The sequence below is a fragment of the Stenella coeruleoalba genome (assembly GCF_951394435.1).
Source record: "Stenella coeruleoalba genome assembly, chromosome: 8".
In the NCBI taxonomy this organism is placed as follows: domain Eukaryota; kingdom Metazoa; phylum Chordata; class Mammalia; order Artiodactyla; family Delphinidae; genus Stenella; species Stenella coeruleoalba.
The window spans coordinates 16,405,243-16,431,588 of record NC_137154.1 but is presented as its reverse complement, the minus strand read 5'-3'; the positions used below and the strand labels follow the sequence as shown (position 1 = coordinate 16,431,588).

At 39.1% G+C, this 26,346-nt stretch overlaps 1 protein-coding gene across 2 annotated transcripts in view; it reads left to right on the top strand.

The window, feature by feature from the left end:
- TTC17 (tetratricopeptide repeat domain 17) overlaps positions 1-26,346 on the top strand; it is a 154,170-nt gene that overhangs the window by 79,577 nt on the left and 48,247 nt on the right. The window contains exon 17 of one of the 2 annotated variants that reach the window (XM_079929425.1): positions 13,507-13,677. The exons of the other annotated variant lie outside the window; for it this stretch is intronic. Coding sequence (XP_079785551.1) covers positions 13,507-13,677 — 171 coding nt within the window. The remainder of the gene's footprint in view (positions 1-13,506; positions 13,678-26,346) is intronic. 2 annotated transcript variants of the gene reach the window in all.

Sequence of the window (26,346 nt, the reverse complement as noted above, 5' to 3'; positions counted from 1 at the left end):
CTTTGATAAGCATCTATATGACGGTGAGAGAAGGAATAAGAAAGTGCCTTTTTTATGAATCTAGAAGCAAAAGTTATGATTTACTCAAGTCACAGAGTCAGTCATTGGTAGCACAGAGACTGAAATCTGAGTCCTCTGTCTTGTAAGGCCAGTGTGGCTCTCATGCGTAATTCTTTTATTCTCAAGCCATAAACTATTCCACTGCCAAGACGGAAAGAATTCATATTTGTAGATTCTTGAGTCATTTTATGAAAGTAGCATAATCACTGCACTTCGTATATCATCCCTCAAAAGAGATACATACATCCCTATATAAAACATGCCTCTGAACTATATTATGGGGGACAGTCATAATAAACCCTAAAAGCACATCTAAAATGGTCCGTTTCAGTTTAGCGTGTCACTTTGCTCTCTTCTGTATTTTGCATCATTAGATTGCTGTAATGCATTGGATTGTACACAGAAGATCTGGTAGCCGTACTTGTAATATTCACTCAGTAGGTAATATTTGTCTTTTGGGATTCCCAGCATTTTGGTTTCATGAGCAAAATGGTTACCTTTTGTTTTCATAAGAAGTTAAGACATTTAGGCAGGTTTTGTTAACCAGTGGTTTTACACTTCAGCCTCCGAAGGACATTTAATATGTATATAAATACTTCTTGGTTTTTAACATGAATTTTTTGTCCAGCATGCAAAAAAAATTGTTTTCTTTTGAGGAATGAGCCTGTTGGCCCCTGCTTAAGATCTTTCTACAGTTGTCCTCCAGTCATTATAGATTGTTAACCTGGCCAAATAATATTTAAGAAAAATGAAATTTGATAGTGGATATAACCTTCTAAAGCAATAGAGTATTTGTTTTCTTTCAAGCAAAGGGACCTGAGTATGGCTTATTTATTCATTCATTTATTCAACTAATGTCTACTATTCTAGGAACTAGAAACCAAACAAGCAAGCAAAAAACTCCAAGTCTTACGGAGCTCCATTCTAGTAAAGAGAAACAGAGCAGATGATAAACATACGAAAGAAGTTATTTAGTACGTTAGCAAATAAGTGCTCTGGGGAAAAATAAATAGAGCAGGAGGGTTGGTGTGATACTTAAATTGGATTGTTAAGGGAGGCCCCATTGAGAAAGTGACACTTGAGCAAAGATTTGAAGGAGGTAAAGGGTTGGACCATGCAGGCATACAGCATAAGAGCATTTCAGGCAGAGAAAATAGTTGTTGCAAAAGCTTATGCAAGGAGAGCTTTTCTGTGGTTTGGTGGTGTTGGAGGAAATGAAAGCAGAGACGAACGGGAGGAGGGTAGAACCACATCTTTACTGCCTTACAGACCATTCTAATAATTTGGGCTTTTATTCTAAGAGAAAGATGTATGATTTGGAAGGTTTTGAGCATTAGAGGAAAATTATCTGATTTACGTTTTAACGGGATTCTTCTGGCTGCTCTGTTGAAGATAGATTGTAGTCAGGTAATGGCACAAGCAGGAAGACCAGTTAGGGTGCTGTTGCAAAAATGTAGGTGGGGCTTCCCTGGTGGCGCAGTGGTTGAGAGTCCGCCTGCCGAGGCAGGGGACACGGGTTCGTGCCCCGGTCTGGGAAGATCCCACATGCCGCGGAGCAGCTGGGCCCGTGAGCCATGGCCGCTGGGCCTGTGCGTCCGGAGCCTGTGCTCCGCAACGGGAGAGGCCACAACAGTGAGAGGCCCGCATAACACACACACACACACAAAAAAAATGTAGGTGAAGGATGATGTTGCCTTGGACCAGTGGGGTGAGAGGGGAGAAGGTGAGAAGTGATCATCATATTTGGGGTATATTTTTGAACCAATAAGACACTACCAGAGGAAGTATGGGAAATGAAAGAAGCAGGGGTCAGGGTGACTCCTAAATATGGGACCTAATCAACTAGGTGCTATTTAATGAGATTTTTAATAACCAGTGGTGCTATTTAATGAGATAAAGTCTGAGGAAGGAACAGATTTAGGGAGAAAAACAAGTTTGGTTTTAAACAAGTTTCAGTTGCCTTCTAAATGTTTAAGTGATGGTATTGGGTAGGCAGTTGGGTATATATGAATGTCATTATGGTCAAGGAAGAGCCCCAGGCTAGAGATGAAAATTTGTGAACATGGACATACGAATTGTCTTTTAAAATCACAAAATTGGATGAACTTACCTCAGTGATTAGTATAAAAAGAAAAGAGGTCAGCGATTAATTACTAGGGCATTCCAACCAACATTTAGTGATTGGGAAGAGGAAGAACATTACAGGAGTAGCCAGTAAGACAGTAGGGAAACCAGGCAAGTGTTCTGTCCCAGAAGCCAAGCGAAGAAAGTGTTCCAAGGAGTGGTCAGTTATATCGTTATTCTTATGCTACGTGGATATATCCTAAGCTTGAGTTGGATGAGGACAGAGACTAAAGCATCGGATTTCTGAACATGGAGGTTGTTGGCAGTCTTCTAAAAGTTTGTATTAAATGGCTTGTGAAGTAGGTGAAGTGGAGATGGCCAGCAGCTCTTTCAAGGAGTTTTGCTGTAGTGAGGAGCAGAAAAATGGGATTGTAGTTGTGGGGGAATGTGGGATCGAAGATATTTGGTTTTGGCTTTATTGTTCTAAAAATAAGAGGTATTGCAGTGTGTTCCTATAGGAAATATCCAGTAAAGAGGAAGAAATTGAGGATGCAGAAAAAATTGTAGAAGCAAAACTCTTGAATAAACAGAAGGGGATGGGCTCCAAGGCACAAGTGTAGTGTAGAGGTTGTCCTTGAATAGGAGAAGGTACAATTTATAGGTATAGATGTAGGTATGTTGGTGCGACTTTTGATTACTTCTCAGTGAAGTAAGAGGCCAGTTGTCAGATGAGTGTGAAGAGGGGCAGAGGAGGTTAGAAATACAATGAGAGAGGAAGGGCTGAAAACAATGGACTCAGAAGGTGAATTGAATAGAGAGGTTTCTAATTTTGATAACTGGATCATGTCAATGTCATTAATTTAGAGAAGGAATATGGAAAAGAAATTACCTATGCCTTCATGTGTGGCTGGAAAATAAGTTCAGTGATAGACATGTTCATACAGAGATGCCACTGGTTCCCTCAGATTGTTCAGGGTGAGAAGAAAAGTCCTAGAATGGAATCTTAGAAAATACTAGCGTTTAAGGAGCAGAGGCAGTGAAAGTGAGTAAAGAGAGGTATTGGGAGAACCAAGAGGGAGCTGGGTCTTGAAGGTCAGAAGAACAGAGAGTTTGAGAAGGAAAAAGAAATCAACAGTAGCGTGTCCTATATTGGTTCCTAAAGTAGGGTACAAATATCACCAGAGGCACACAAGCTTTTAGGTGGTACTTAGAGTAACATTTTTTGATTTTAGTATTTGTGGCTTATTCTAATGGGCATTAGGAGAAATAAATAACCAGCACATCAAACCTGTAATTCATGAAAAGTGGTACTGATTTTCCCTTTTAACATAAATTAATGTAAGATTAAACAGTGACTCCATTTAAAGAAAAACATTGCATAAATAATGGTACTGGTACCTATGGGAAAATCACGACAGTAGTGGACGAATGAATAGTGTGGGAAGCTCTGGGTTTAACAGTTTAGAAAATCATTTGGTGACCTCATTTTATCAAAAGTATTTTGTGTGAAATGGGGAAATATCTATACTAAAACAAGAATAAATTTTAGGAAAATAGAAATATTAAAGTGAGCTCTCTATGTATAGTTGAATTACTTTTAGAGTTACTGGCATAGATTCTAAACTATATAACTTTTGTTTCATCCTGTCACTGTGTAACTAAAATAACCTTAAAGCAAATAGTTAATGATACCAGGAATCATTCTTTAGATCATATATAATAGGACACAAATAAGGAAGACTTCAAAAAAATTCACTTATTAGAAACATGAAAAAGTAATTTGTGTTTGGAATAAAATAGTAGAAAACTTTGGCAGCTGAGTGAAGAAGGAGGGCATTTATTAGGCCCAGCATGTAATACACACAGAGCAAGTGGTTTTATTCTGTCTCTGGGACTCTTGGAACTGAGTCACTGCAGCTTGGTTGTGATGTTCCAAGAGGACTGTGTCCAAGGGCAGCAACTAAGCAGTCACTCTAGATATTTGAGTAGCACTTCTTGAAGTCAGCTAGGAGGTTAGCACTGCAGCTTGTTACTCAGTTATGGAATTCTTTTGTTCATTACCTTAAAAAGAAGAAGTTGCAAATTTATAATCTGAGTTACAGAGCTTAACACTTCAGGTGTGCGAATGGTCTTTGCCAGTGTTAGGGTTACTATCTTGAGTCTCCAGTAAGAAGTGAGTTACACTTTTGAGTTTGTAAATTAAGATCATGGTTCTGCTTCCTTTATGCTCTGTATGTAGTGCGGGGACACCCACTGGAAGGCATCGTTAATCATATTTTGTGAACGCTTACCTACAGATAGGGTTGGAAAGTTATACTGAGACATCTTTCTTTGTGTATAGGCGCCATTCTGTGTCAGGAACTTACTGTGGTTTCCTGCATTCACATCACTGAGGTCACAGTGATTGTACACACCAGCAAGAAAAATGAAGGATGAGCAAGATGGGGTCTGTTTTATCTAGCCCCCACTAATTATTGAGCAAGATATTTTTAATATGGTTTGTCACTGCAGTAGTACCTGTCTCCTGATAGGAACTGAAGGGGGCTAACTTCTAGTTATAAATACTTTGTGTGTAGTAAGTTAGGCAAGTTCATTGGATGCTATCTTTTTACATCTTCAGTTTCCATTCATTGTTGCAGATGTTTTTGGAGATATTTCAGTTTGTGATGTTAAGCTTTGCTATCTCATATAGCAAGCATTTGCATGACTCCTTCCCATTCAAAAAGATTATTCTAATTGGCAGAACTCTCCCTCCCTCCCTCCCTCTCTCTCTCTCTCTCTCCCTCTCTCTCGGTCTCTTTCTCTCTCTCTCTCTCACACACACACACACACACACACACACACACAAATCCATGCTACATTAGAGTGGGCTCTTTTTTAAGTGACCTATGCCTCAGAAAATTCTTTACGTGCACTGCAAACCAACTAGTTGAAATGAATTCCCAGTTTTGGAGTTCTTGTTTGAAACAGTGAGTACCAGCAGTTCCCTGGCAGTCCAGTGGTTAGAACGCGGTGCTTTCACTGCCGTGGGCCCAGCTTCAGTCCCTGGTCAGGGATCTAAAATCCCACAAGCTGCAAGGTGCAGCCAAAATAAACAGAAAACAAACCAAAAAAATAGGGGCTTCCCTGGTGGTGCAGTGGTTAAGAATCCGCCTGCCAATGCAGGGGACACGGGTTCGATCCCAGGTCCAGGACGATCCCACATGCCCCAGAGCAAATAAGCCTATGCACCACAACTACTGAGCCTGCGCTCTAGAGCCAGTGATCCACAACTACTGAGCCCGTGTGCCACAATTACTGAAGCCCACACCCCTAGAGCCCATGCTCTGCAACAAGAGAAGCCACCGCGGTGAGAAGCCCGCGCACCTCAACGAAAGAGTAGCCCCTGCTCGCCGCAACTAAAAGCCCGCACGCAGCAATGAAGACCCAACTTAGCCAAAAATAAATAAGTAAAATAAATACATTTATTAAAGAAAAACAAAAAACAGTGAGCACCAAGTATTTCAACCCCTTCACAAATTTAATCATTGAATGATTTTTTTTTTTAACTCAGTTCCATGGGCTGATGGAAATAAAGCAGTTGAGCCTGATAATCAGTAGAAAAGAGCATTGGTGAGATTTAAAATACATATGACTGAGGATACCTGGCATGTATCTGTGTGTCCGTGTATATGCTGGTTTTGGGTTCCCCCCCTTTTTTCTTTCAGTGTTGGTTGTTTCAATAGTCGGATTTATTTCATACTAAACTATTGTGATCTTTGACCAAGAAAATCTCAGTAGTCTGTTACTTTTTCTTAACCACCAAAGTTTATTTAGTTAGGATCTTGAAAATACAGGAGAAATTTAAATCATATTTCATAGCTGTTGAAATGAACACAGCTTCGGATTTCTCTTCTCATTTAGTTTATTTTTATTGATATAACAACAAATCTAAATTTGCCATTCAAAATTTGCCACTCTGAAAGCAGTTTAAACTGCTTTAGCTGTCAGGCATTACTTAATAACCCAGTCAAATCACAAATATCTAAAATGATAATTATTTTAAAAAATAATAAAACAAGCATATCAAATTTCAGGAGAAGGAACTAGAGGTCAGTAGCAGCTGATAGGGTATGTGGGGTTGATCAAGTCTTCTGAGTCCTGGTATACCTGTAGTCATATAGCCAATTTCCCTTGATGATGTGAAATACAGCTAGAGGAAAACCTAACGTGAACAAAACAATTCACCACCTCCCTCACCGTACACTGCCTAAGTACCATAAATGTTAAAAACTGGGAGAGAGCAAGAAACCATGTTATTTATTACGTGAAAAGTGGCCACTGAGGTGAATGCCTCCAGGCAACTTTGGTGATATAAAGCAAAAGGAAACAGTATGATACTATCATTTATTTTTCTATGCTTTTCACTTGATTTAGTGCACTGATAATATGTACTTAGATTTAGGTAGATATACTCAAATCAAAGTTCCTGTCTTAATCCCAGACCCCTAAAGTGGGTCTGATATCAGGCAGCTAGGGAACTTTCTTACTGAAAGCCACAAGGCCTTGCTCAAAACGTTCTGTGGTAGAGGGACTTCAGTGGCCTTTTTTGTTAACCTTTGTTTAAATATCATACTTATTACCCAAACCAGTGTAAAGGACAATGCCTAACCCTCTTTGTCCTCATGTCTAAGTCCTATGAGATATTACTGGGCTCAAGTCCTTAAAAATCATGGAATAACTAGGCTCTTGTGTTCTCATTTAAAGATACTGTTCTTATAATCCACTTAGTCTGAGGAGTAAAAAAGACCAAGTAGCCTTTGACGTTTTATTAGCCTTGGCCTTGCATTAGGAAATTGCATTTAGGAAAAAGCGCAAGCCTAATGGCAGTAAATGCTTCTGATGGAAGGTCCCTTCCCCATTATGCATATCTCTGGGCCTCCATTTATAGTTTGAGGAGGGGGAGCAGAGTTAAATCTATTGATTTTTCTACCAGATTTTTTTCCTTGACATCAGCAGGTGACCAATCACTTGCAGCAAGAGAAAGGAGAGGTAAATATAAACTCCAGAGGTTGTGAGTAGCTAGGAAATCTAAGCCCTCCCCTGTTGCCTCATCCCAACCCTCTGTTTATAGGCTTATTTTAGGTATTAAGAATTGAATGAAGCCAACTCACTGCAAGAATATGTGGTTGATGTGAATAGACATGCTTAATTTAAGCTCACTGACCACATAAGGACTTTAATATCATTCTGTCTTTTGCAAAGTCAATGGAAATTATACCAAACCATGACATATGATGATGCTATTGTGGAATACTTGTTTTCTTTACCACATACACCCTGCTTTCCTGGTTCCTTGTGTCGGCTTATATTGTTTTCAGTAGCTCTTCCCCATAACCCTCCCTCCTGCCCTCCCCCCACACAAAAATTCTAATCTTGCCCATCCTTCAAGGCCCACTTCTGCTATATGCCTTACTGATCCCTTAATTATAAGTAATGCATAACCAGTCATGCCACCTGCGCCTCTCCTTCAGCTCCTGTGACTTGCCATTACAGTTACTTGTGTATAAGACACTACTCCTACAGGACTTCTCTAGCTCATTGAGAGCAGGGACCAATCCTTTTTTTCGTCTTCATACCATGGCCCACTATGCATTCCACACCATCCTCCCAATATTTAGCCCATAGAATGTACTTAAACTGCAAATTAGCTAATGGCATTTCAGGTTTGAACTACTGAAAATACCTAGTAATAGAGGGTAATTAACTCATACCCACCCACTGTTTATCCAGAATGCTTTATACCAGACCCCCACTCAACATACATATATAGATATAGATCTTCTTTTGAGGTCTGCAGCTCCCGCACAATAGGAGGGGGAATAGAAAAGGAATTATCTCATTTGTGTCCACTAGAAGATGACACATCTAATAGATAGCCTGTATTTTCTCCTGTCTGCTCTGTTTTTAATGAAGGTTACAAATGTCCTTGTTGACCCTCATTGAAAAACTGACATTTATGGGTAAATCAGTAAGTGTGAGGTTCTATTGGATTTGTTTCCCCAACATTCTTGCTTGAAACAAATTTCCCTAGGCTGAAGTAAGAGATTTAAATTTAACAATAACAATAACAATAATAACAAAATATTCAACAGCAGCTATGGCAGTTAATTTTCTTTCTTTCTCAATATTGTTTCTACATGGGAAAATCTTTCCTAGTAAAACTTCCAGTAAATGTTTAAATTCCCTTGTTTAGACATCTAGCCTGATCTTTCACATTTCTGGAGGAAGTTACAGCTGTGGAGAGCTTGAATTCCATCACTGGAGTCATGTCTTCCACAGTCTCCATGTCATGGTGTCTGTGTCTCAACTGGTGCTGACTTCGCTCCCTGTGCTTTAGTCACTTAAGTGATGGCCACGTGGCAAGACAAAGAGGCCAGATTTATTGGTGGTTCTCTTTTTTCTTCTCTAAGAGAAGGCCGGGAGTACAGGTCTATAGAAACCAATGCACCTCTGAACTCTTGGGCAAATCACATTCCCCCACCATGTGTGAAGAGAGTGTTACCCAGGATAGAATTTAACTCCTCTTAGAACAGGTCTACAAGACTTTGTCACAGCCCGTGGAGGTGGAAATCATAAAGGAATCTTTTCCCAGTGAGGTTTCTTACTGCTTCACGTATACCTATTTCTCTGTGTAGTACCAGGCCCCACATGCCACCCACAGTTAAAGTTTCCTGGTAATAATTTAAAGCAATCTTGCATAACAATGGTGCACAACTGAAAGATACACTTTTATTCACTTCACAATTTATATTACTATTTTTCCTAAAAGATACATATCCTACTAGAGAAATAAATATGAAATTAGTTGCTTGGCTCTTACAAAGTTCTGAGTCCTCTCAATTTTGTGGCATTCCTTTCTTATAACTAACCCTAAAGGATTCCTAACCCAACCAGGAATTTCCTACCAACTTATGAGATTCAGAAGAGAAGAATTCTTAAAAAAAGAAGAGAATAATTCTTTTTAACAAGTAAGTGGTTACCCAACTCCAGTTAGAAAATAAATATTCTTCTAGGACCTTTGTAAACAGGATTTATATGAGAAGATAGGAGATTTCTTTAACCTTAGTCATGGTAGGAGTTCCTGAGAACTTAGTTTACTCTGAAAATCTGTTTAGCCACAGAATAATTGTGCCTTTCTCCCTTAGGAGACTTATGCTTTGACAAGGTGTATTAAATATTTAGTTGTTTTCCAGAACACCCTTGTAGGGGAGGTGCATAAGTATTGACTTATGCAGTCAATACTCTAACCACAGAAAAGGATGTTGATATGTCTAAGATCTCATAGCAGTTCCAGAATCAGAAATACCCTCTTTGGAGTTTCATGCTCAGTTGGTTTTGCCTTGTAGTCTCTTACTTCTAAGAAAAATCAGACTGCCAAGATTTGAATTGCTAAATGCTTTGCAAGCAAGTATAGAGCATTAAGCAGAGAAAAGTGTTTCCATTTTCACCTGGAACCTTGTTGTCTAAAGCAGTTCATTTAAATCATGTAGTTCCCAAAACAACAACAACAACAACAACATACCTCTCAAGGTTAGTCCAAGCCATAGAATCTCCTCATTTTTGCATTAACAAAAAATAATAGCCTTATGCACGGAAGATGACTTTTTACTTTTTAGGTGTCTTTCCATTGTTCCTTCTCCATTTTCTTGTGTTTCTTTAATAAGAACATCATCTCTGCCTTTGCTGGGAAGACAAGCAATATTTTTCTACATAGGCAACTTTTTTTTAGTTCCCCTTTGAGCTAGAGTAGACCTATACTATACGTGCTTTTTTTTTTTTTTTTTGCGGTACGCGCGCCTCTCACTGTTGTGGCCTCTCCCGTTGCGGAGCACAGGCTCCAACGTGCAGGCTCAGCGGCCATGGCTCACGGGCCCAGCCGCTCCGCGGCATGTGGGATCTTCCCGGGCCGGGGCGCGAACCCGTGTCCCCTGCATCGGCAGGCGGACTCTCAACCACTGCGCCACCAGGGAAGCCCTGGACCTGTACTATAGTCCAAAGAATAGAAACTTATTTTTTCTGAAATTCTTCAGTTCTCCCTCAGGCAACTGGAAGGAGTAATTCAAAAATTAGGCAGTATGACTTTCTATGATTAGCCTAGATAATCATGGAAATCACACCAGAATGCTAAACCAGTCTCTTTTTAACTGTCAGCCTAAGAAAATTCATATTAATAGTTCTCATTTTAAAGCATGTAGTTTTTACATGATCATTTTGACCCTGTCTATTTCCAAGAAATATCCTAACATAAACTTCTTATGCTTCCTTTAATTCCCCCAGTTCTCCCTGATCCCCTTTCCTGCCCTCTCCCTCAGAGGTATTGGCCCCAATTTCCTGAGTTGGAGGGCAAGACATTCTTAGAATGCAGAAGGCTTGCTTCAAGAGGGTGTCTGGGCTTGAGGTCATGCAAGAGGACTAATTTTAGCTTCCAGATCTTATGCACATTGTATCTTATAAGTTACCTATGAAGCATTTTAAAATATTGCAGACATTTTAAAAGATGAAACCAATTAAATTTTTATAATAGAAAGAGGGTGGGAGAGAAAAATAAGAGATGGCAAAGGTTGGAGGAGGAAATCAACTGCAGGAAACACAGCTAGAATTTCACTGGGTTCCAGTGTTAAAGGTTTATCTTTTTGCTTTACTTGACCTGTGTCAAGATAAAAAATGCTTTAGAGGCAAATTCACCAAAGCTGAAGGCAGAGAGGATATTCACTAGGAAAACATGTTTAAAATTATCAGTGTCATTGTCATCTTTTTTTCCTCTCTGCTTTTAATAGTCATGCTTATTTATTTCCCAATTCAGAATTGCCTCTGAAAAGCATGCTGTTCTTCATAGTGAATTTTAGTCGGTCGGGTGTGTAGAGTAGTTGTTGTCATTGCTCTGTTATTTTAATGCTCTTATGCTTGGTTTCCCCGTACTTAATTGCACGTACTAGGTGGTGAAGACAGAATTAGAGGCAAATCGGCAACCTCTGTCTGTCCTCTCAGGAGAATCTGGAGAAAGAAAGCAACTACCATTGTTCATGGCTTCTTTTCTTAGCCCTCCAGGGCCCACACACTCCACACCTTCCGTCTCTGTCAAATCGTACTTCTCGTTGTCTCCCAAACACAAATGAGAATTCCTGTTCCTATTGCTTTGCTCAGCACATTATTCCTCCCTGCCTAGAATGCCACCTTCTCTACTTTTTCTGCTAAAGAGGTAGTATTGACTAGGGGAAAGCCAAGAAGCTTTGTGGTAAAATAGAATTAATTCAAATCCCAGATCTACCACTTACTTATTGTTTGACCATAGGCAAGTTACTTAGTTTCACTGATAACCAGTTTCCCTATCTGTGAAATTAATAATATTTCACAAGGTGTTTTTTTTTTAACATCTTTATTGGAGTATAATTGCTTTACAATGGTATGTTAGTTTCAGCTTCACAACAAAATGAATCAGTTATATATATACATATATTCCCATATCTCTTCCCGCTTGCATCTCCCTCCCTCCCACCCTCCCTATCCCACCCCTCCAGGCGGTCACCAAGCACCGAGCTGGTCTCCCTGTGCTATGCGGCTGCTTCCCACTAGCTATCTACCTTACGTTTGGTACCGTATGCTAACACATATATATGGAATTTAAGAAAAAAAAATGTCATGAAAAACCTAGGGGTGAAACAGGAATAAAGACACAGACTTACTAGAGAATGGACTTGAGGCTATGGGGAGGGGGAAGGGTAAACGGTGACAAAGCGATAAAGAGGCATGGACATATATACACAAGGTGTTTTTGAGGAGTAAGTGGAAGAAAAAATACAGAAGTACTCAATAAATATTGATTCCCTTCCTTGTAATTCCCCCTTTTGAAGTTCTGTGTTTTTAAATCCTACGTATTCTTCAAAATTCAAGTTCTACCTACTCAAAACTTATTCTCTGAAGCACTTGGCACAGTAGACTACCTCATTATTGTTTGTTGTCTTGCGTTCATTGTCTTGTAAGCTTCTTGAGAGCTAAAGCTTCTGACATAGCCTTGTTGAAAATGGTAGCCTCAGATGTGTGATAGTGTAGAACTGGAAAATGGTAGCCTCAGATGTGTGGTAGTATAGAACTGGAAAATGGGAAGTGAATCCCTAAGTAGGCAGTCCCCTTTCTCTCACCTAGGAAGTTGGGAAAGGTTTTGAGTCCATTATGTTTTCTTGGCACAATAAGGAAAATGGCCTGAGAAATGCTTTCCAAAATTATGGAATCTGAAAGGGAGTCATCAGATCCAGAAAGAGACTTCTTGTATTTCCATTGCCACAGAGACAGCCTGATTGGGTACATACATCTCTTTGGGGCAACATTCTCTTAAAAAATAAAAAAAAACTTGTAGAGAATGTTTGGATGTTCTGATAAAGGAGGAAAGTTACTTTTACACTCTTACTCAAAGAATTGTCCTATAATATGAATGTAGGCTTCCACTGAACATGCACCTTCAGTAGCAACGCACGTGGAACATGAGGAGACGTGTTCAGCCAGCCAGATTCCCACTACAGCATACACAACAGCCTAGTGACACATTCTCCTACCCAGAGAATGTCCATCAGGTGGAGCTGGATAGTGGCTCTTTATCCCTGTTAACATACAATCCCTAATAAGGTCGAAGCTTTTCAACTCCTGGGCAAAACTGTAGCAAAAGGTCATGCTCACTCTACGTATCAGAAGGTATCACAGAGTGCTATGATTACATTCAAGATGTGACATTTTATGCTTAGGTAAATCTTTATTACATGATCAGAACTTGTTTTTCAAAAGAAAAAAATAGGCACCTGTGTGATCTGACAGTCTTAAATGTGGATTCTCTGCCTCCACTATCCCCCTCTAAGTCCTTGGTTTTTAATTTATAATCCTTTACCTTTTGGTATATCTTTCATTTTAAACCATGATGCAAGAATGGTATATTTTTCAGCTATAATTCATCTATCTCCAGACTTATTCAGGTACTAATCTGTCATTTCTCACCTTCAAAAGGCAAATAGAAGGAAAACCACTTTTTTATGATGTTTCTGACTTTCAGAGAAGTGTTTCACAATCATTCATTATGAATGGAAGGAGATCTTGGGATTTGAACTTTGTTGTTATAGTTTTTTCCCCCAATACTTAAAATAGCCTAACAGGTGAAACTTGAACTTCAGTGCAAAATCTTGAATCACAATTATGGTCTGCCTTTGGGCACTCCACCTCACTGATTTGTGCATGTTCTGCTGGAGAAAAACCGACAGTCACCTTTTTGCTCTTCTTGATAGTTGGGGACCTTGAGCTATGGGACTACACAAGAGAGGTTTCTAATGTGCTCTATCTGTGTCTCTTGTCATTGAGGTAATTGTCATGCGAAAACCCTGGACAACAGCCATGACAAACAGAAATATTTTGACAACTCACAGTCACTGGATGCTGCTGAAGAAGAGCCCTCTGAGACAGGAACAGAGGAAGACCCTGTGCTCTCTGTTGAGAATTCAGGGAGGGACTCAGATGTCCTTAGACTTGAAAGTAAGTTGATTTGACCTGAGCTGTGCTTCTGGAGTAAAATCAACTCTCAGACTTGAAGCTTAGGCTTTCTCTACTCTCAAGCGTTTGTTCTTTCTTTTAACAGTCACTTACTATATTGTAGATCATGAAGGTGACCCTCAAGATTGGGAGGCAGAAGGCAAGCTATAAAGTGAAAATGCTCTGCACACTTCTTTCTGTTTTCTCCACCTCAACATCTTCATTTGCTAGAACAAATTTTATTTATGTACTAGTCTTTCTTCTTAATGTCATTAGTCTATTGAGTAAGTCATTGAAAAAAAAAGCAAGTTGTATTTATACTAACCCAATAAAATTTAAAGATTTGAAATAACGGGCATGCCTACCAGGCCCTTTCCTAAAATTCCATTTTATGACCACATTTTGAGCTATGCTGTTCTAAAAAGTTTTAAGATTATCAATTTATAATTGCCAAAATGAGTGACTTCTATTTTTTGTTTGTTTGTTTGTTTGCGGTACACGGGCCTCTCACTGTCATGGCCTCTCCCATTGCGGAGCACAGGCTCCAGATGCGCAGGCTCAGCAGCCATGGCTCACGGGCCTAGCCGGCATGTGGGATCTTCCCGGACCGGGGCACGAACCCGTGTCCCCTGCATCGGCAGGTGGACTCTCAACCACTGCGCCACCAGGGAAGCCCAGTGACTTCTTTTAAGTACTCATCCTGCTTAACCTCTTTTCTGCCTTTGGAACTGTGCACGACTCCTCGCTTTCTCCTCGCTTTCTCCTTCTCCTCTTGGCTTCTGGGATATCACTTGTTCTTGGTTCTTTTCCTTGTCCTCAGAATATCTTTTTTCAATTTCATTCACTTATTCTTTACTTTGCCCTTTATTTTTTTTACCCAGGATCTTAACCTTGGTCTTCTTTTCTTAGTCCTCCATGTGTTATCTCTTGGTGTTTCAGATACTTTGGAGTATACCAATGACTCTAAATCTGTATTTTCAGCTAAGACATTCTTTGTGACTCCAGATCTTATTTCTACCTTTTTAGTGGTCTCTTTATCTGGACGTGCCACAGCCATTTCAAACTTAACATATCTAAAATTGAACTTGTCTTCCTTTTGCCCTACTTCCTGAACTGTTTCTAGTTCCTATATTCCTGCTACCTGTTAATGGCACAACTCATCCAGTCATCACTATGTCCAATCAATCCCTAAGACCTGTTAAATATATCATCTCTTCATCTAATCTATTCTTTGTGGCACTGCCTGAATTTAGACTTTCTTCATTTCTGCCAGGGCTGTTGTAGTAGGTTCACGATTGGCTTCCCTATATCTAGTCCTTTACTTCAGTCTATGTATGGAGAGTGCGAGAGAGGCAGGGGTTGTGTATGTGTGTAGGGGAGAAAAAGAGAGATAATACATAGAAATTGGTATACAATTTAAAAAGCAGAAACAACCCCTGTTACCACTTTCTTGTGTGTCCAAAGAGTTGTTTCTGAAATCAGACCTGATCTGGTAAGTTGCCTACGTTTGAAGTTTTCAGTAGCTGTTACCTATCGGAAGAGTCCAAATGTCTTAATGTGGGATATGAGGCAATTTAGCCCTTGATTCTGTCTCCAGCTGAACTGTACCATCTACTAGTACTCTGCATAGCCGGAAGTACAGACCTTTCACTATTTCCCTCACGTGCCATGCTGCTTTGAGCCTCCGTGTCTTTGCGTAGGCTGAGAAGGACCCCTGCATGTTCTGTGCTTTTTATAGACAACTCCCATGCATCTCCAAGATCCAGCTCAAATGTCATCTCCTCTGTGAAGCATTCACAAAGGTCGCCAAGCATTTAGTTGCTCCATTTGCTGTCTTGTTCCTACTTTTTGTCAAGGCATATTTTATACAATATTAATTGCTTGTATGTCTTATGTTGCATCAGACTGTGAGCTTCTTATATATTGTGTCCTTTATAACGTTATATTCCTGTGTATAGTAAATATTTGTTAGAGTAATGAAATGTGTCCTTTGCCCTCCTGTGTAGATTGGATTAACATATTTAGCAATTACAAAATTTTGTGTTTCCTTCTAAGTGGTATTGTGTATGAAAAACAATGTCTAAGAGAAGCAAGCTAGACCTCAAAGGAGGAAGTTGTGACCTTCACTTTTGCAGGTTTAGGGAATTAGTTTCATCAGTTCTACCAGAAATCATTGGGCTTTAAGGAAATTAATTTTCCATTTACCAACTCAAAAGAAATTGACTTTTAAACCAGATGGCCACTTTGTTCATTCACAGTGGGTCTACTCCTCTCTAGTGCCTGGCAGCCTCATGTCTCTTACTGACATCAGGTACCCACACAACCAAATGAACATCATAAGGGATGCTGATACTGAGTAATGTTAAGGGGTTTTGGGGTTTTTTGGTTTGGTTTTTTTTTTTTTTTGGCCACGCCACGGGGCATGTGGGATCTTAGCTCCTCGACCAGGGATCAGACCCATGGCCCCTGCAGTGGAAGCATGGAGTCTTAACCACTGAACCACCAGGGAAGTCCTGGGGTATTTTTTTCAGTTTACAGAAACTTCCTATTCCAATACAACTCCTTAATGAGTGGAATACTCATGGCTACCATATTAGAGTCTTTTCCTATGACAATTCAGAATAAAACCCAACCAAAATCTTATTCTTTGTCTCTTCATTTTCCAAATACATCATTGCTTGAGGCAGATAACCTAGTGTTTAAGTTTCTTTAGTTTCATGTTTCCCACGTAGTTCCATTCCATCCCCATACTGGGAACACTGAATGGTTGCCCTGGCTAGGGCTAGGTGTTTGCCAAGTTCCTTCAACATTATGCAAATTGTCTCTTAGGGTGCATTCCTTTTCACATTGCTAATTTAATTATAGTATAATGATGACTCTTACTAGTTTTACTCTTAGCTACTAACTTTTTTTTTTTTTTTTTACTGTGTGTAAATTCTGGGATACTGACAAGTCCACAGGGACCACAGTCATGGTATGTGGTTAGGAGTCAGAAAGACTCTGTTTTTTAATATAAAGAGTATGGTATAATAAAAGTCAAGCATAGACATTAAAGAATTTTTAAAAACTCTATTTTTGTAGGAAATTTTAAAGAAATACAAATAGTTAAGCCCGCTCCAGTAACCGTAAATTATTATGATAATCACTACCTTTTGTGGTACTTTATACCTTACAAAGTTATGAATTGTGTATTAACCTTGTGAAATAGATATTAACCCCATCTTGTAGCTGAGAAAATTGAGACTCAGAGTAGTTAGGTACCTTGCCTCACATCTTCAGTAGGTGACGTATAACTAAAACTCATCCTCAGGCCTTCAGCTTCCGTACACTGTGTGTCATTTGCCTGTGGTTCTCAGAAATAGGGGTTTGACCTATGGGATGCAGCAAAAGCAGTTCTAAGAGGGAAGTTTATAGCAATACAAGCCTACCTCAAGAAACAAGAAAAATCTCAAAGAATCTAACCTTACACCTAAAGGAACTAGAGAAAGAAGAACAAACAAAACCAAAAACTAGTAGAAGGAAAGAAATCATAAAGATCGGAGCAGAAACAAATAAAATAGAAACAAAGAAAACAATAGCAAAGATCAATAAAACTAAAAGCTGGTTCTTTGAGAAGATAAACAAAATTGATAAGCCATTAGCCAGACTCATCAAGAAACAGGGAGAGGACTCAAATCAATAAAATTAGAAAAGAAAAAGGAGAAGTTACAACAGACACCACAGAAATACAAACCATCCTAAGAGACTACTGCTACAAGCAGCTCTATGCCAATAAAATTGACAACCTGGAAGAAATGGAAAAATTCTTAGAAAGATATAACTTTCCAAGACTGAAACAGGAAGAAATAGAAAATATGAAGAGACCAGTCACAAGTAATGAAATTGAAACTGTGATTAAAAATCTTCCAACAAACAAAAGTCCAGGACCAGATGGCTTCACAGGTGAATTCTATCAAACATTTAGAGAAGAGCTAACACCCATCCTTCTCAAACTCTTCCAAAAAATTGCAGAGGAAGGAACACTCCCAAACTCATTCTATGAGGCCACCATCACCCTGATACCAAAACCAGACAAAGATACTACAAAAAAAGAAAATTACAGACCAATATCACTCAACAAAATACTAGCAAACAAAATTCAACAGCACATTAAAAGGATCATACACCATGATCAGGTGGGGTTTACTCCAGGGATGCAAGGATTCTTCAATATATGCAAATCAATCAATGTGATACACCATATTAACAAATTGAAGAATAAAAACCATATGATCATCTCAATAGATGCAGAAAAGGCTTTAGACAAAATTCAACACCCATTTATGATAAAAACTCTCCAGAAAGTGGGCATAAAGGGAACCTACCTCAAGATAATAAAGGCCATATATGACAAACCCAAAGGCAACATCATTCTCATTGGTGAAAAAGTAAAACCATTTCGTCTAGATCAGGGACAAGACAAGGATGTCCACTCTCGCCACTATTATTCAATATAGTTTTGGAAGTCCTAGCCACGGCAATCAGAGAAGAAACAGAAATAAGAGGAATACAAATTGTCACTGTTTGCAGATGACATGATACTATACATAGAGAATCCTAAAGATGCTACCAGAAAACTACTAGAGCTAATAAATGAATTTCGTAAAGTTGCAGGATACAAAATTAATGCACAGAAATCTCTTGCATTCCTATACACTAATGATGAAAAATCTGAAACATAAATTAAGGAAACACTCCCATTTACCATTGCAACAGAAAGTATAAAATACCTAGGAATAAACCTACTTAGGGAGACAAAAGACCTGTATGCAAAAAACTATAAGACACTGATGAAAGAAATTAAAGATGATACAAACAGATGGAGAGATATACCATGTTCTTGGATTGGAAGAATCAACATTGTGAAAATGACTATACTACCCAAAGCAAGCTACAGATTCAATGCAATCCCTATCAAATTACCAATGGCATTTTTTACAGAACTAGAGGGAGACACAAGAGACCCCGAATAGCCAAAGCAGTCTTGAGGGAGAACACTGGAGTGGGAGGAATCAGACTCCCGGACTTCAGACTATATACTACAAAACTAAAGTAATCAAGACAATATGGTACTGGCACAAAAGCAGAAATATAGATCAATGGAACAGGATAGAAAGCCCAGAGATAAGTCCACGCACCTATGATCAACTAATCTATGACAAAGGAGGCAAGGATATACAGTGGAGAAAAGAGTCTCAATAAGTGGTTCTGGGAAAACTGGACAGCTGCATGTAAAAGAATAAAATTAGAACACTCCCTAACACCATACACAAAAATAAACTCAAAATGGATTAGAGACCTAAATGTAAGACCGGACACTATAAAACTCTTAGAGGTAAACATAGGAAGAACACGCTTTGACATAAATCACAGCAAGATCTTTTTTGATCCACCTCCTAGAGTAATGGAAATAAAAATAAACAAATGGGACCTAATGATACTTAAAAGCTTTTGCAAAGCAAAGGAAACTACAAACAAGACAAAAAGACAGCTCTCAGAATGGGAGAATATATTTGCAAATGAAGCAACGGACAAAGGATTAATCTCCAAAATATATAAACAGCTCATGCAGCTCAATATTAAAAAAACAAACAACCCAATCAAAAAATGGGCAGAAGACGTAAATAGACGTTTCTCCAAAGAAGACGTACAGATGGCCGAGAAGCACATGAAGAACTGCTCAGCATCACTAATTATTAGAGAAATAGAAATCAAAACTACAATGAGGTATCACCTCACACCAGTTAGAATGGGCATCAGAAAATCTACAAACAACAAATTCTGGAGAGGGTGTGAAGAAAAGGGAACCCACTTGCACTGTTGGTGGAAATGTAAATTGATACAGCGACTATGTAGAACAGTGTGGAGATCCCTTAAAAAACTAAAAATAGATTTACCATATGACACAGCAGTCCCACTACTGGGCATATACCCTGAGAAAACCATAATTCAAAAAGACACATGCACCACATTGTTCATTGCAGCACTATTTTCAATAGCCAGGTCATGGAAGCAACCTGAATGCCCATTGACAGACGAATGGATAAAGAAGATGTGGTACATATATACAATGGAATATTACTCAGTCACAAAAAGGAACGAAATTGGGTCATTTGCAGAGATATGGATGGATCTAGAGACTGTCATACAGAGTGAAGAAGTAAGTCAGAAAGAGAAAAACAAATATCGTCTCTAATGTATATATGTGGAACCTAGAAAAATGGTACAGATGAACCAGTTTGCAGGGCAGAAATAGAGACACAGATGTAGAGAACAAACGTATGGACACTAAGAGGGGAAATTGGCGGGGGTTGGTTGTGGTGGTGTGATGAAGTGGATGATTGGGATTGACATAAACACACTAATATGTGTAAAATGGATAACTAATGAGAACCTGCTGTATAAAAAAATAAAGTAAAATTTTTTAAAAAAAGAAATAGGGGTTTGATAGATGAGAACTTTAGTTTTTAATTTGTAAGGTAATTTTTAAAGAAAACCAGCATCTGCTATTACCATTATTTTATAAAACAACAATTTAATATCAAAAAAGTATAAAGGCAATCTTAGAATAAAGGTCAGTCTTTCTCAAAAATGGACAGTTGGCAACTTTACACCAACAAGTGTGTATCTGGATGGACATAAGTTGTGTGTGTGTATTATAACTTTAGATATATGTTCTTGTTTTGCTTCTCACTTTGCTAAGGATTGGTGAAAATCGTGTAGCTGATTAACATTTTAAAAACCACTGCTTTAATAGCTCATCATATACTCCAGAATTTCTGCCCCAGAAACCTGATCTGTGGAGCGTAGGTTTTGTAGTCAGAGATATTGTTATCATGTCCTGGCTCCGCCACCTACTTAGTTGTTAAATCTTGGGCAAGCTGAGCCTTCCTTATCTCAAAAAAAAAAAAAAAGCCTCAGAGTGCTCTTGAATATTTAAATGAAATAACTTAGGGAAACATTTCTACCAGTACAGAGATGGACTAGCACACAGATGGAACTCAGGAAATGTTCATTTCTATCAATGCAAACACAGGTGTGACTCTGCTGCTTCCCGACCTAGAGGCTGCTTGTGAGCTAAAGTCCTCACAAATACATACACACAGTAGCTGCTCAATGAACGTCAGTAAAGGGGGCCCTGACATTTTTGCTCAAGAGTTATTACAGGAACAATTCCCTATTTGCTTTTCTAGGTTATTTTCTCCAAATTCTCAGTCTTCTCTTAACTATCCTAACCCAGATAAAAGAAGGAAGAGCACCACTGGTGCAAATGAAAACTCATGATTGTTGTTTTCTTCTCAGAAGTGAATCATTTCCCTGCCTACCTTAGTCTGACTAATTTAATCTAAGCCTTTTGTGCCTTCTGATTACTGGCTTGAAATTTTATGCCATTGTTTATGCATTACGTCTTCAGTCCACAGGTTTATACTCTGACTTCAAAGAAGAGATCATTGCCTTTTTTTAAATTGAAGTATAGTTGCTGTACAATGTTATATGTTACAGATGTACGATATAGTGATTCTTAAAGGTTATCCTCCATTTATAGTTGTTATAAAATATTGGCCATTCTCCGTGTTGTACAATATATCCCTGTAGCTTATTTTATACTTAATAGTTTGTACCTCTTAATCCCCTACTCCTATATTGCCCCTCCCTCCTTCCCTCTCCCCACTGGTAACCTCTAGTATGTTCTCTATATCTGTGAGTCTGCTTCTTTTTTGTTATATTCACTAGTTCGTTATATTTTTTAGATTCCATATATAACTGATATACAATATTTGCCTTTTCTGTCTGACTTATTTCACTTAGCATAATGCCCTCCACGTCTATCCATGTTGCTGCAGAGAAGGCACTAGAACTCCAGGCAGAATTGCCCAAGGTCCTATGGTGGTGGAGTCCTAATTTGAAACCAACTTTGTCTAATTCCATAGTATACTTTCTATTTTGTGAGACAAAGGAACGTATCCTTAAAGGTAGAATGTGCCTGCTTGCCTTCAGAAACCACAGTCTAATAGTAAATGGATATTAATCATGTAAGACTTTCTGGAGGAGATGTTTTGAGTCCAAACTTTGAAGGAAGGATTTTGTCTTGCTGGTCATTTCTTTGAAGGTGTGACCTTTATCTCTGTTTATTCTCGATCTATTTCATTTTGAACGTAGCACTTATCTTTTCAGACTCTACTCCCTAAAACTCTTTTTGAAACCTCTCTTCCGAGATTATTAATACTGCTTCTTATCAAACACAGTCACCTTTTTTAATCACCTTCTGAGGGTCCTCTCCCTCTCAGTAGTGTTCCCAGCATAGTCTGGCTTCTGCTTCTCCTCCAGGCATGGGCAGCTCAGGCTCTCCCTGGGTAGCCCATTCCAGTTCTGACCATTCATAAGTCTTTCCTAATATTGAGCTAAAATATGACTTCTCGTTTCTAGTCCTGCCCTCTGAGGCTAACAAAGTCTTGCCTCTCACTAATGTCACATTTCCTTATATTTGAAGATGAGTATTGTTCCTGTCTACCCACCCGCCATGTTTTTGTTTCTTTTAGCTAAATGTCCACACTTTCTTCAATAATTTCTCTTTATTATAGTTTTTAGTCCCTTCAGCATCCTTGAAGTACTCACTCTGGAATTTTTTTTTTAATCTTTCTAGCAAAATATTTTTCAAGTCTGATTGTGTGTGTGTGTGTGTGTGTGTGTGTGCGCGCGCGCGCGCTGCGCGCACACACATGCGCGCGGTATATCAGCTACTCTTCCTACTACGGGATCACCCTTGATTTCTTCAGTCCTTCTTCATTTAACATGGTTTTGAGTACTTTCACCAAGTCACTTTTCTATGAATATGGTCCACTTTGAAAATCTCTTAAACTGTGGTACCCAGACCATGAATTTCCAGGTGTGTCTGGAATGTTGCAAAGTTATAGTGGACTTCTTTTTTTTTTTTGCAGTACGCGGGCCTCTCACTGTTGTGGCCTCTCCCATTGCGGAGCACAGGCTCTGGACGCGCAGGCTCAGTGGCCATGGCTCACGGGCCCAGCCACTCCGCGGCATGTGGGATTTTCCCGGACCGGGGCACGAACCCATGTCCCCTGCATCGGCAGGCGGACTCTCAACCACTGCGCCACCAGGGAAGCCCTGGGCTTCTTTTTTTCTTCCTTTTTTTTTTTTTCTTTTTTCTTTCTGTTTTTTGTTTGTTGTTTTCTTTTTCTAATCAGAACTACATACGCTTCTCTCCATCTCTCAACACTTCTCCTTGTCCCTGTGATTCTTGCCAGATTACCTCACAGACTCAGCTGTGAGTTTTCCCAGTACCCTGAGATAAGATTCATCAAAGTGAAAAAACATGAACTCATACAAGCCTCACTGCGAGTGCTCAGTCTCTTCACTTCACAATATTTATTCTCCTTTTTCCAGTTTGAAAATGGTACATGTTGAAGAAGATAAAGAAAAAATAAAGATATGGGTCTCAGTCTCTCTGTTTCCAGTTTTCATCATAGCATCTGCCCTGCAAGCAGCAGTCTAATATTTACTTTTTCTTCCTACTTCAAGTATAACTTAAAATCTTCTGAGATCCCCCTCTAGTCCGGACCTTTCTCCAGACCTGACTTCTGTATTTCCATCTGCTTATTGGACAATGTCTGGAGATATGTTCCTCCATCCATTCTAGCCTAGACCATAGCTCCATGGGTCGTTATATCCTGAGCCCTCAGCATATTCTTAAGCACATAACAACAGGTGTTTAAATGAATGAATGAATGAATAAGCTTCTGAAATCCCAACACTATCCTATTGTCCTCTACCAGTTCCATCATCTTTGTAAATAACATTATGTTTTCATATTCACAGATGCTAAAATTTCACATAGTAAAAAAATCTTGACATCATCTTTGGATTTATTCTGTTTGCCATTATATCCGTATAATTACCAAATTCTTTTAATTTTTCTTCATTGAAATTTCTTCATACCTCTTTCCCTCCCTTTCTAAAATCTCCCATTTACCCCCAGCCTGTCACCTTCTCTTTATATAACTCCTATAGAGATTGTTGAAGCACCTTTATAATTGTCCTGTGTTCTGTCTTCCTTCTGTCCTCCACTCCCTAACTCCTAAATCACCAGCTGATTTACTAATCTAACCATTATAAATATTGTGGCTCTCATCTTGTTATTCTTTGCTTAACATACTAGAGGCTCCCTTTACAATGAATCTTCTTCCTGACTTTCCCAGATACTCTCAGTGTCACCCACCTTCCCCAAATATCTTATTTGCTGATATACTCTGTATATGTTTTTTGTTCTAGTTAATTTAAAATTAGTAGTGCCTTCACATATACCTTCCTTATGCCTGTATCTATATGGGTGTATATGGGTATGTGAGTATATACATACCTGCTTTTTTAGTTTCATCACTCGGGGAGTGCCCTCCCTGAACCTCTATTCTGTCTGAATCCTGCCTCAGGTAGTCTACTCTCCTGTAAGAAGCATTTTGTGACCACATTCAATTGTGTTTTTCCTTTAGAAAAAAAAAATCTAATGTAATTGTTCTCTCATTGTTTAATGTATTGATGTATAGTTTTGTGTCTCCAGCTTGATTAGCTTTAACTCCTTGGGACCAGATTCCTTTTGCTCCCAGCATGGAGATGGGCATGTAATAGGGTCTAAATAAATAAAGATTCGTTTATGTTTCCTCACTCGTAGCACTTTTATGATCTCCCCATTCCTCACCTTTATTTGGTGGTGTTCTCTAAGAATTGCTATCACCCCGACCCCAGCAGCCTTGGAAAAGGCCGAATGGCTGCCAGCCGCACCAGACTGCAGCAAGTTCCATAGTCTCTCAATTGAATGCTGATTTTCATCAATGAAAGGCCGCTTCTCTAAGAACTTCTTGATAATGATATCTGTTACCATATGGTAAGGGCACGGGGAAGTATCAACCTTTGGGACCTCTCTGCAACTAAAAAACATGAATGCTTTCTAGATAGTAGTAGTTACTGAATGGAAATAAGGCTTCCACACACACCATCCCTATGCAGCTCTAACTATACACTGGGGAATTAGTTACCTGCTGTCTACCTTTGACCAAAAGCCACTTTTCTTTAAACCCGTATTCTTGGCTATGGCCAAATCTATCAAAAATCCTCTTCTGTCTCAGGAGCAGGTGCAAGGAACCCCATGGCCATAGGAGAAAGAAGGAGAAGAAGCTAAAATAACATGAGGAGTACTTAGAGACAGCTCAGTTGCCAGGCAATTCTAATTAAGTTCCTGTTTGGGATCCCTGTAGCAATCCTTTTCAGCTGCTTTCCAGGATTAGCTACTGAGACGTTTGTAAGTCACGTAGTATGCCAGACACTATGCTGAAAACATGGTGCCTGCCTTTCTGTTTGCTTACCTTTCATCTGGGTTGACAGTACTTTAACAGATGACACTTTTTAGAGTTTAAAAAGTCTTGAATTTCCAGCAGGACAGGGCAGAAAGAGGAACAGCAGATCCTCAAGGATCTCACAAAGCAAAGTATTCCTGAGTTCCCATTAATTGATTCTACAGCTATTTGTGCCTGCTGTGTGCCAGGTGCAATGTTGGACATTTGGAATATAGTAGCAAACAAGATAGAAACTAAAGATAAAAACTCTTTGTCCAGCCTACTTATACTACTGGCCACATAATTTTGGCAAGTAACCAACCATTTTTATCTAAATACCCTAAAGAAAAAGACTTTACACACCCCTATTTTACTTTATTCTTGTTTCAGAACATTAATGACAATGTTAAGCAATAGAATCTAGCAGATTGGCTCAGAAAACCTAAAAGAAACTTACTTGAAAGGGCAGCAGTACATTTTGTGTCACCTGTTAACAAACGGAAGAGCCCTATAGCTTTTTCAAGAATGACAAGAGATTTCTTGCAGGACTCTCAGCCTGGCAATGACCTTCCCACATTCTGGAATAGAAAGTGGGATAGGAGATAAGAGATGCCACCAGAGAGCTAAGGGTGACGCTGCAGACCTTCTGTGAGAGGGGCTCAAAGCTTTGTTTTTAGCCATGGTAATCAGCCATCTTTCTTACCCCAAGCCTCCTCAGAAACTAAAACTACGCATTTCTAAAATGGGTTACTCACTATGGCTATAGGTCTGGTGATATGGTTATGAGATTGCTGACGTTGGCCTTATTAATGCCGTGTTCTAAATCACTGAACGAGCCAGAATTCCCAGTTGAAGACTTTGGGATAACGTAGACTGGCATTTTGTGAACAATCAACCCCAAGCTCTCAGGTTGTCCAGTGGGTACATATTACAGGAGGAGGCATGCCATTTTGTTGTTTGTTTTTATACCCTGTACACTTCCAAAAAGGATTGGAGATAACTTTCACAGAACACACAATATAAGATTGAGCCATTAATTCAAAATAGCAAAAGTTAAATAGTAAAGAATTTTTTTAAGAAAGGAAGGCATTCTATTAAGAAACTTAGACTAATTTTGCCTTAAGCTTTCTAGGTAGGCATAGAGAGGGGCTTGTAAGGTTGTGTAACCTGCAGTGTATAATAATGGAAACATATTGACTTCTCAAGAGAGAATTTTTACTAGGCCATTGCACTGAGAAACATCCATGAGAGTCTTTATATAAGAAGCATGAGCAATGTAATAAAT